A 12030-nucleotide genomic window follows, 5' to 3' on the forward strand; every position below is an offset into this window, starting at 1 on the left:
ACTCTCAAAGGCACTTTCTGAAATAGGGGCTTAACTGTCATACACATCATGCATACCCATTCCAGAAAGGTCTCTGTTTACAAAGCTGATGAATCTAATGTGTATCAATAGTTAGGGAAGGCTTTCTTGAGTGTTTGTCTGTAAGAGTGTGACACTTTGTTCACACAGTGACACTGGGGAACAGCCACTGTCTCTGTGCTCCTGGTAAGAAGGTGAACTTTTCCGAATCCAGTGTCATTTGCTTTGTTGTGCAGTCAGTGGGAGGGATAACAGCAGATGAACAACTTTAAACAACTGCTAAACAGTTTCTCAGAATTGCATTAAACCTTCCCAAACTCTTAAGCTGTATAACTGCAGTTTGGCTCTCCTTGATCTCCCGGCAGTTGCTTTGATCTTTTTCAGAACTCTAATTTTGGTAAGCATGGGCAGACATGCAAAAGAAAAACAATCTCTTCTTGTCTCTGTTAGGCCATTTGCACTGTCCTGCTACCTCAGGACAAGGCAAACAGAGGCAGAGGAAGTGACATCACAGCGTTCTTAATGGAACAGGACAGAGAATCTGGTGTTGACCTGTGTTGAGTTGTCCTAGGACCATAGCCGTGCGTTCTCTGAATTTGGCTCACAGCCTGCTGGCTTATCGTGCCTTAGTGAGATAATGTTCAATTGAACTAAACTGGAACACACTCACCCTCACTTGCACACACACAAACCACAGTTTCATACTAGTGCTGATGCTATTGCTTAAGGCGGAGGAATGCCTTTCTTTTTAAAAACAAATAAAAAAGCAAAAAATCTGTATCATTTCTGCATCCACATTTATGTAATAAAACAGTGCTCAATTTTTGCCAAAAAAAAAAATTAAACAGCATGAATAAGTCCCGTCTTGGGAGGACTACAATGTTGAAGTCTTATGGTGCTGGTGTTAAAATGTCTTCCCCATTGATTGCTGGCTGTGGAAGACGGCCAGTTAGACAGGTGAGTCCAGGATTCACCGCACGGCAGACAGCCTGTTACAAAGGAAGAGAATTCTGGGAAAACACAAGCCAAGCCTCCCCTCTTGAGCGCTCCCCCTCCACCGCCCCCTTCTCGTACAAATATCTGTGCCAAATCTCCGGCACCACGCCACGTCTTTCGAGGGAGCCTGTACGAATCAGACACGACTGTTAAAAAAACATAAAAAAATAATTTAAAAAACGTTTCGGCATCAGACTTGCTCTGATCTCCTGTGTCTCACTGGCCCCTACTGCAAGGGACTATGGGATTGAATCGCAGACCTAGAGGAACGCCAAGCCTGGGCCAACGTTCAGGGAACCCGAGCCACAGTGATTTCAGGGAGAAGCTCGTGATTCGCGTCCCCGCGGCCTGCTTCAGTGGCAGGAGTCTGCTAGCACAACGTTTTGATCTCTGTCTTCTTCACCACCAGGGGGCTTTGAGAGCAGCCCATGCGTGACAGAGCGAGCGCGAGACAGAGTCGGTTACAAACTCCAGTGAAAACAGTGTAAAGGTGACCAATGCAACATCGAAGTCCTATTAAAAAAAGTCACTCTCGCCCCTTTCTCTCTCCCAGCCCACCCATCGCAGTCACTGTCCTGGTGGACGGCTGCCGAATCCTGCGGCTACTGTCCCTTCCCAAGACAGCAGGGAAAAGAAAGATGGCAAAAGACCGCACGAGTGTCATTCGGAGGAGGCCGGCCAACACCGCGCCCCGCAGACAGGTCAGTGGAAGTCTGGCCTCTCGGGGCCGAAGATCTGGCTGTACTCGCTGAGGATGAGCTCCACCACCTGGTTCTGGTACACCATGTTGATGGCTATGTTGGAGTAGTCTCTCTCGGGCCTCATCAGCGTCGGGCCGAAGACGATGCCGATGTTCTGGGTGGTCATGCGGTTGATGTCGGACTGCTCCATCACCCTGCACCCGGGGAACACGGAGAGAGGGAAGTGCTGGGTCAAAGGTCATTCTAAAAGGGCCCATTTGTGCCACAGTGATGAGAGCAGACTGCCTGCCGTTGAGCAGATTCTGCACACTGAGGTTACAAACCCATTAGGACAGAGCAGCACAATTTGCCGTTCCCCTCCCCATATTGCCTTGCGTTTCTCAGAGCAGTTAATTGTTTGGTCAAATAAATCCCACTCGAGCTGCATTCAGGCACGTCCGCTTCTGCCGGCCTACCACAATGGAAAGGGATACGTTTTTGGAAAAGCTGGAAAATACGCCACGGGCAGTCAATTGGAATTCGGGAGCAGAAGTGGGAAACGCGGAACTAGCCGCCGTCCAGGCACAGGGACCGTGACCGGACGTCACGGGACAGAGCCGTCCCCGCAGGGTTGAGAACAGGGCCAGCTGTGACCGCAGAGAAACCGAGTGGGAAGAAAGAGGAGAAGAGGGGAGGAGGATGGCGGAGAGCAGCAGGGAGATGGCAGCCCGTGGACACTCCACAGCGCCCCCACAATCCCCCGCGCGCTGTCAGCCTGGCACTCGTTAGAGGGAGAGGATGGCACCTCGGAGGCAGGGACCAGCAGGCGGGGGCTCAGGGGAGAGGGGGAGGGGAGGTGTGGTGTCTGTCCTGGGGCCTCTGCAGTGCTGCCAGTGGAAGACAGGCAGAGCTCTTCAACAAAAGCTCCTTGGCTACTTGCGCCTGGGAGAGGGGCTGCTTGGCATGGGTCTTGGGCATCCCAGTGGGATCCCCAAGATGGCTGTGCTGATCTTGGCCCAGCACTGGGCTGAGGGATTATTCTCTTCAAGCAGCATGCCCGCTGCACCTCTCCGGGCCTCAGCATTCTAGCCACAGACGAGCTGATCACCAGCATTAGTCATTAGTGCCGTAGTCTGAAATGCCTACGAATTCAGAACTGAAAGTGCTTACAATTCTGAGCACCAACCAAAGCCCTGTGGTGCTGAGCTCCAGTCGGGGTTAAATGGAAGCCTGACACTTCGAGCTACAGCAGCGCTGAAGAGAGGGGAGGGGGGAGATGCCGATTCTCATTTCCGCCTGCAAAGCCGCTCCGTTTTGGAACCGGATGACTGAGCGAAACGTTTAACAAGCAGTTTGATCTGCCCTTGATTCAGTGCATTCATTTCTGTTTCTCGCTTGTTCGCAAAGCATGCTCACGGGCAGCGCCACATCCTGGAGAGAGCTGGGATTTCCAGCCGGAGAGGAAGGAGTTAAAGGCTCATGGTGGTGCCTTCTTCTAAAAATGACATTCCCACCCAACCACAGAGACCGAGGAATTGCTCAAAGCGTCCACATGAAAAAAAAAAAAGGCACAGAGAGAAAACACAGGGCCGCGGGGAGGGAGGGGGAGTACAGAGCACGGGTTTCCAGTTGCATTTCTGTCTCATCCAGCGGGCGCCCCACAACTCCTCCGAGAGAGCCGGGACACGCAGCCCCCTGTCCGGGCGTCAGCTCCGTCGGGAAACAGCCTGGCTCTCCGCCCACCGGAGAGATACGTCAACCAGGACCCTGGGACACGACTCTTTCCCGTTACCTCTGGCCATGGTCCCCAGACCCACAATCCGGCTAAATCCATTTCCCACTTCTGCTCCTGAATCCCCCTGTGGTGCATTTTTCCAGCTTTTCCCCGGACGCCAACAAAATCTTTAGGAAAAATAAACTCATCGCTTTTTATTTTTGGTAGTCGGGGTGAGGCACAAGGAATAATTCTCGCCATCAATCTGAGCCCCGAACATGCAGAGTGACTTTTCGGAATGCGCTGCAAAGCACTGTGGGTTTAAAACTACAGGATGAGGTGTTCACATGAGTAGCACATCACCATCAGTGCTGCCAACCAGGATAATAATCTGCCACTCAGACCCCAGGAGCCTACAGTGTAAATCAGGTTTTCATAATTGTGGGCTGTAATATTAAATATCATTCATAAATGTAGGGCTATGGGTCTCGGAAACATGGTCGAGTCTTCTGGCTGGCAAAAGAATTTCCATTTTAGTAGATGATCTTTTCAACCTTACTGATGTATATATTACAGCAAGCGCCCAACAATACATTTGATTTCAGCTGCAGCCACAGCTCTGCACAAACGTTAACTGCTGTATTCTCAAGATCACCAATCCCAGCTGTGGGCCTGCCCTTCCATTTCTAAGCGGAACGCTCCCCCGCCTGGACAGCTCTGGTATTGCAGGCTGGGCTCTGTCCTACCTCTTGAGGTGTTGCAAGATGTAGTTCAGGGTGTCGTGGTTGGGAGGCGGCAATTTTTTCACCAGACACTTCATGCGCTCTACCTTCTCCATATAGTCAGGTATTTCTGCACAGAAGGAGGAAACAAAGCTTAACTCACAAACTTTCCAGAAACTAATCAGCACCTAAGCATTTTGATTAAAATCTTCATTTCTTACTAGAATGTACTGAAGCACTTAATTGTCATAAAATGACAGAGATTTCTATGTACAGCCCCTGGTCACCTCATATATATATATATTCCTTCTCTTTCTCCTAATGTAATCCCTGAAAATGTGGAAGTGGTACACCATACAGATCATTTACTAGGATCAGGAAGCGTTATTCCAAAATGATCGAGCAATGCAGATCACTCTAATCTAGATCCCAGGATCATTTCCCTCCTCCCGACACTGCTCCAAGTACAACAGAACTGCTGCGGATGTCGGAGAGACTCACTGACGGTCTCCACAAAGTCATTGAAGAGACTGTAGGGAATGAGGGGCTCGGGCAGCTCCCGGAAAAACATCTTGAGAGCCCCGGTGATGACGTGGATGTCCTCCCATACGCTGTCATCCAAGTTCAGCTTCTCCTCTGAGAGCAGGACAGGACAGAGCAGGAGATCAGTCAAGGAACAGGGAGAGAGACAGGAGTGAACAGAGAGAGAGACAGGAGTGAACAGAGAGAGAGGAGTGAACAAGGAGGGAGAGACGGGAGTGAACAGGGAGGGAGAGACGGGAGTGAACAGGGAGAGAGAGATGGGAGTGAACAGGGAGAGAGAGACAGGAGTGAACAGGGAGAGAGAGACAGGTGTGAACAGAGAGACGGGAGTGAACAGGGAGGGAGAGACGGGAGTGAACAGGGAGGGAGAGACGGGAGTGAATAGAGAGAGACGGGAGTGAACAGGGAGAGACGGGAGTGAACAGGGAGAGAGAGAGACAGGTGTGAACAGAGAGACGGGAGTGAACAGGGAGGGAGAGATGGGAGTGAACAGGTAGAGACAGGAGTGAACAGGGAGAGAGAGACAGGTGTGAACAGGGAGGGAGAGACGAGAGTGAACAGGGAGGGAGAGACGAGAGTGAACAGGGAGGGAGAGACAGGAGTGAACAGGGAGGGAGAGACAGGTGTGAACAGGGAGGGAGTGACTCAGGGAGAGAGAGACAGGAGTGAACAGGGAGAGACGGGAGTGAACAGGGAGAGATGGGAGTGAACAGGGAGGGAGAGACGGGAGTGAACAGGGAGGGAGAGACGGGAGTGAATAGGGAGGGAGAGACAGGAGTGAATAGGGAGGGAGAGACAGGAGTGAACAGGGAGAAGAGACAGGAGTGAACAGGGAGGGAGAGACAGGAGTGAACAGGGAGGGACAGACTCAGGGAGAGAGAGACAGGAGTGAACAGAGAGAGGAGTGAACAGGGAGAGACGGGAGTGAACAGGGAGAGACGGACAGGAGTGATTAGAGAGAGAGGAGTGAACAGGGAGGGAGAGACAGGAGTGAACAGGGAGAGACAGGAGTGAACAGGGAGAGAGACAGGAGTGAACAGGGAGGGAGAGACAGGAGTGAACAGAGAGACAGGAGTGAACAGGGAGGGAGAGACAGGAGTGAACAGGGAGGAGAGATGGGTGTGAACAGGGAGAGACGGGAGTGAACAGGGAGGGAGAGACGGGAGTGAACAGGGAGAGATGGGAGTGAACAGGGAGGGAGAGACAGGAGTGAACAGGGAGGGAGAGACAGGAGTGAACAGAGAGAGGAGTGAATAGGGAGAGACGGGAGTGAACAGGGAGAGACAGACAGGAGTGATTAGAGAGAGAGGAGTGAACAGGGAGGGAGAGACAGGAGTGAACAGGGAGGGAGAGAAAGGAGTGAACAGAGAGGAGTGAACAGGGAGGGAGAGACAGGAGTGAACAGGGAGAGACAGGAGTGAACAGGGAGGGAGAGACAGGAGTGAACAGAGAGAGAGGAGTGAACAGGGAGAGAGACAGGAGTGAACAGGGAGAGAGGAGTGAACAGGGAGGGAGAGAGGTTACAGGGATTGGGGAGAGGAACAGTAGAGCAGAGAGGAAGGAGACAGAAAGACGAAGAGGAAGAGACAGGGGGCAATGAAAGACTGTGAGGGTACAAACACTTCCTCAGCCCGGCGGTCATTAGGAAACAGCAGGCCAGGCTTTAGAGCAGGAACGACAGAGCTGGAAGCTGAGAAAAAGAGGGCCGCTTGCAGTAGAGAAAGCCCATCCGCTCAGCGGAGCAACAGCAGGCAGTCCTACACAAGAAGACGACTTCTGTGAAGGAGAACGACTGCCCCCTTTACACGCCTGAGAATCTTTCAAAGAAAAACTGCGCTGTTACATTTTAGAAAAACAGGATATCTTTGTCTATCAACTTAAATGCAGTCTTTTCTGGGAAGATAGGGAAGCCACAGTTTTCATCACACTTGAACTTCTACATAACCACGATTGCATTAACTGTGTAGGGCGCACCTCCCTGTTGTGACACAGCTGCTGCACTCACTGTTTGCCAGTAGGGGTCTCCACTGGACAGATGAAAGGGAGAAACAAACTACAGTACCATAAAGGAAACTACCAGGGTAATGATGGCGAACATCTGGTATGCAGTTTTATTTCTTGGCATAACCAGTGAACAACTTCAATTGATTTGACTGGCGAAACATGGCCCTGCCCCAGGGCTAAGCAGCGCTGTCGTGGTCATTCACAGCTGGGGGCTGTGCTGCTGAGTGGCTCTGTTAAGAAATGTGATCAAAAAAGGAAAGCCTGGCCAAATGGTCATCTATGGTAATGTGGGTGGTCAGTCAGTCACTGCATACTGACACACAAACCCCTCTGGTCAGGGTTACATGCACCGCGCCAAGCGAGCAGGATTCTCAAATATCTTGTAGAGTGCAAAGCAATTGTTGCTTTTTATATAGCATTTGTGATATAGCGTTATACTTCTCAAACGTAATGCATGCCAAATTGTGACTCATGTGTTGTACTGTTCTTTAGTGGTGTAAATTTCCTACTGCATATTTATTACATGACAGGCTGTTATTCTTTCACAGTGTTGTGAAATGCTTAAAATCCATGGATCTCAGTTGTAATACACAACTTGGCCAGGACTGAAAATGAATGATCTTCCTTGTTCATATATCACATACATATATATATTATGAACAAGAGTATTTCACATTGAGCACTGATGTGTTGTTGGCATGTTACACAATTAATGTCAAAAGGGAAGATGCTGTTTTAAAAAGGTACCATTAGCACCCCTGTGTAACTTCTTCACTTGTAAATAGTCACTGGCCCTTGATGCATTTGTACATGTAACAATCCAACTTTGAACACTCCAGCTCAGAAATGTTCACCTGCATTAGGGAGACTGAAGCCTTGAATAAATAATTGGACAACTGATTCATTGGCACAGTGCCTTTGAGGTGTGCAATTTAAAATTGAGTGTCTTACACATCAGAGATAAAGAGTGGGTTGCACAGAAAGAAGGAGCACGGCGTAGTGGCAGTGTGACAACGGTGTCAAGAGAAAGCTTCGCAGACAGAAGTGCGTCTCGTCAATATTCCAAAAGCATTATGGGAGAAACAAGGCACCACACAACACTGCACAAAGCAAACAAGGAGGCTGCCTACAGGACCTGTGGAAACTCATTCTCAGAGCAGGATTGAAACTCTTAAAACATGTCATCTCATTCCTCAGCTGCTTCCTCCTGGCGAGGCTTGCAGTGGTCACAGGCTGAGCAGGCCAGACCAGACTGCCCTTTCCCCAGCAACAGTCTCCAGCTCCTCCTGGGAGACTCCAGGATCCCTCCAGCGTGTCCTGGGTCTGCCTCAGGGTCTCTTCCCAGTGGGCCATGCCTGGTACACCTCCAGTAGGAGGCGCCCTGGGGGCATCCTCACCAGATGCCCCAGCCACATTGGCCATTTCCTCATTTGCCAGTGACTCATAATTAATCTAATATACAGCACGCTGTGCTGATGCCATTTGTATATGGTCTGTATACAGGCACATCATGCACACAGTGTAAATATTACCTTTAAAAGCTTTAAAAGAGAAAGTTTACAAATGGGCACATATGAAGAAAGGACTACTGTCTGGTTTGAAAATGGAGGGGCAACAGGTAATGTCTTCTTATGTCACACATAACAGTAATACTGAGATAACAGACTGAGAGAACTCATGTATCACCCTATTGAGTAAATGTAAAAATAACTGTAATTTTATTTTTGGATGTGGCTCATTTAGTCTGATCATTTATAACACTGATACTGGAGAAAGAAGAGTGATGAGCAAGAATTAACAAATTAATTCTTCCTGGACCACTAGGGCATGCTTTTTTCTGCTAGATTTCCCTGTGACTTCTTAGGTAGCGAACTAAAAAAATCGTAAAAAGATGCTGAAACTACATTAAATGACTGTGGTTGCAAACCTGTTTACAGTGTCTCTACTGAGAATATTCACAACAGGTTTCTGTCAGCTGTGCACACAAAGTGCACAGGCATGTCCAGCCAGCAGGTGGCGCCACAATAAAAAAAGCACAGTTATATTCCACACAAGAGCACCTGCAGAGGACAGGACAGAGGACAGCTGCTCACGGGACCCATCGTGAGAGGTCACAAGCACGTAGCTCAGCATGTCTGACACCACGGGGCCTGCACAGGGCACTGGTCAAGTGCAAGTCACTTCCCGAAATCACACTCCTGGCCACAGAGGTAAACATAATGCTGCTCATTGCCCAGTCATGTAGTTGCTCCACAAGGCTGGTTGCTGATTACAACATGACTCTGCTCCGACACAGTGCGTGATTAAAGCACAGTGACACACTGACCCCCCCCAGGACCAGGACAGGACATCCTGCAGACACACTGACCCCCCCAGGACCAGGACGGGACACCCTGCAGACACACTGACCCCCCAGGACCAGGACTGGACACCCTGCAGACACACTGACCCCCCAGGAGCAGGACTGGACACCCTGCAGACACACTGACCCCCCAGGACCAGGACAGGACACCCTGCAGAGACACTGACCCCCCAGGAGCAGGACTGGACACCCTGCAGACACACTGACCCCCCAGGACCAGGACAGGACACCCTGCAGACACACTGACCCCCCAGGAGCAGGACTGGACACCCTGCAGACACACTGACCCCCCAGGACCAGGACAGGACACCCTGCAGAGACACTGACCCCCCAGGAGCAGGACTGGACACCCTGCAGACACACTGACCCCCCAGGACCAGGACAGGACACCCTGCAGACACACTGACCCCCCAGGAGCAGGACTGGACACCCTGCAGACACACTGGCCCCGCAGTCTGAAAGCCCAGTGTCAGCAGTGTCAGCTGCTTGAGTTCCACATGACCAGGCCTGTGCTGCACCCGTGTACCAGCGGACATGTGCGTGAAGCTGAAGCGCTGTGCTGTCGCTCGGCCCGTCTCTCTACCTTGGACCAGTTCCTCGGGGAACAAATACCTCCCGTCCGTGGTCACGGCTCGCTCTGCAAAGACCAACACGCCGTTAACTCCTCTCGCCTCAGGACGGCACCGCGGGCGCTGTGGGTCCCCAGGTCACACAGCTTCCAGTGTCCATGGAAACAGCTGCTATACAGTCTCCATGGATGGAGGTCCAATACAGTATCCATGGAAACAGCCCAAGTATTGTGTCCATGGTACCAGATCCTGTATAGCATCCATGGGACCACCCCCTGTATAGCGTCCATGATAACATCCCCTGGCATGGGTATACCTGGTATGGTATCCATGGCAACAACCTCTGTGTGGTATCCATGGCAACTCCTGTACAATTATCCATGGTAACAGCCTCCGAATAGTTTTGTAGACGACACTATATAGTAACTGGTAACAACTTTTGCATACTATCCCAGCAGGAGATACTAGTCATACTCCAAATGTTGAAGAGTAAACTGCATCCTGTTACCAGGTACCAGGCCGACGGTCTGGGCAACTCTGGCTGAATCACCCCGGCCTCAGCACTGCCCTGGGAACAGACTGACCCCAGTTCAGCCCAGTGTTGATTAAAAAGATCTCTTTCTCTTAAAAAACTGAATTGACTAGATAAGCTGCAACCATGGCCAGCAGGACACAGCTGCCAGGGGGCCGGGGCCCTGCCCCATCCCCATGCCATCCCCGATACCCCCCGACGCACGCCACGCCTGGGCCGGCACTCACCGTGGTCCACGATGAAGCGCAGCTTCTGGATGACGGCCAGATTCCCACTCACCCTGTAGATCCCGTCCGTCTCCAGGCCTGCGGGGACAGGAATCGGCCTGCTGTCAGAGCCCTGCGTCCGGCGGCATGAGCACCAGCTGGCACACTGCCACATGCAGGCACGAGGGGCTTCAGCAATGACCCCTAAACCACCTGCAGTGCTAATGTCCATCCCCCAGTCCATTCTCCCACCGCTGCTCCCAGTTCAGCATCACGGGGGAGCCGGAGCCTGTCCCGGCGAGACAGGGTACGCCCTGGACAGGACGCCAGTCCATCACAGGGCAAAAAGTCCCTCACTCACACCAGGGTCAGTTTTCCCACTTGCCAATTAACCCACCAGCATGTGTTAGGGTCGTGGGAGGAAACTGGAGCACCAGGAGGAAACCCACTCGAAAACAGGGAGAACGTGCAAACTCCACACAGACAGCACCCCAGGAACTGAAGCAGCAATGCCAATCACTGCGCCAGCATGCTGCCGAATTACTAATGCTGCTTTCTAGAAGTTTTTTGGACCAATGACTGGGTTATTCTAGCTTTCCAAATTTCCAGCCAGGCCTGTTGCCACGGGGACAGATGTGCAGGGAGGAGGAGACCCACCTCTCTTCTCCACGGCCTCCGCGCACATCCGCACGAACTTCGGCACACTGCTCTTCTCCCTCTCACACAGGGCGTCCAGCCGACAGCCGAACACCTGGTCTGCAGGGACACAGTCATGGATATGCAGCCGTTAGGAGAACTGCAATCTGCAGCCACAGGAGACCGGTCATCTGGTTACTTATAGGATACACTGCACTGGGATCTCCCTGATCACACTGATCATTTAGGAGCAGATCCGCCTGCTGAGATCTAACACTCTGTAGCACAGCCAGTGAGAGTCCGCAAGTAAGGGGTCTGCAGGTTTTGACTTCGAGGGTCTCAATCGAGCAGGTTTTCCAGGTCACATCAAACTCACTCCATCTTAAAAACAGAAAGATTGTCTCAGCTGTTCCAGTTCATGGGCTCAGTTCTTTACACACACTGAGCTTCTACTGACTGAGTGACCAGGAGACCCTGCTGGACAGAAGACAGTGGCGATGATGGCCCCAATCCCTGCTAGGATTCAGCAGCTGTCTCCCAGGCAGGCTCTAGGCTCCAAGCCACACTGGGCAGGCCTAGACGCCTCCTCCAGAGGTCAGTTTCATCAGGCCAGCTGCCCACTGCAGGAGAATTAAACGCCACTGGGTCTTCTATGAGGCTGTTTCACTATACCAGGCTCACTTGAATGAGCCCTGTTACTCCTGCAAGCACCAGAACTGCGGACCCCAGACTGTGTGACAGTGCGTGTTTATGTGCATACATGCATTTGCATGAGTCTGTTTGTGTGCGCGTGTGTACAGGCATGTGTGCTTTTGCATGCATGTGTGCATTCACATGAGTACGGGTGTTTATGTACGTGTGTGAATATTTGTGTTTTGTGGGAGTGTGTGTGAGTATATGTGTGCGAGTACATGTGTGCTTGTGCGTGTGTGTAAACGTGTGTGAATCTGTGTGTGGGAGTGTGTGAGTATGTGTGTGCTTGTGCGTGTATGTGTATGTGTGTGAATATGTGTGTTTATGCATGCGGGTGTACTGTATGTGTGTGCGA

General features: G+C 51.3%; 1 protein-coding gene across 7 annotated transcripts in view; it reads right to left on the bottom strand.

Annotated features, from left to right (window-relative positions):
* Positions 1 to 801: 801 nt before the first annotated feature.
* arhgap9 (Rho GTPase activating protein 9) overlaps positions 802 to 12030 on the bottom strand; it is a 57205-nt gene continuing 45976 nt past the window's right edge. For 5 of the 7 annotated variants that reach the window (XM_088914485.1, XM_088914476.1, XM_088914521.1 and 2 more), the window contains 6 exons: positions 11004 to 11102; positions 10368 to 10445; positions 9623 to 9676; positions 4632 to 4766; positions 4155 to 4260; positions 802 to 1909 (listed from right to left, as the gene is read on the bottom strand). In XM_088914485.1, the coding sequence (XP_088770611.1) occupies positions 1717 to 1909; positions 4155 to 4260; positions 4632 to 4766; positions 9623 to 9676; positions 10368 to 10445; positions 11004 to 11102 (665 nt within the window). In that variant the 3' untranslated portion in view covers positions 802 to 1716. The remainder of the gene's footprint in view (positions 1910 to 4154; positions 4261 to 4631; positions 4767 to 9622; positions 9677 to 10367; positions 10446 to 11003; positions 11103 to 12030) is intronic. The other 2 variants (XM_088914511.1, XM_088914502.1) reach the window with 1 other exon arrangement.

Source organism: Atractosteus spatula, chromosome 1 (assembly GCF_055471065.1).
Source record: "Atractosteus spatula isolate fAtrSpa1 chromosome 1, fAtrSpa1.hap1, whole genome shotgun sequence".
Lineage (NCBI taxonomy): Eukaryota > Metazoa > Chordata > Actinopteri > Semionotiformes > Lepisosteidae > Atractosteus > Atractosteus spatula.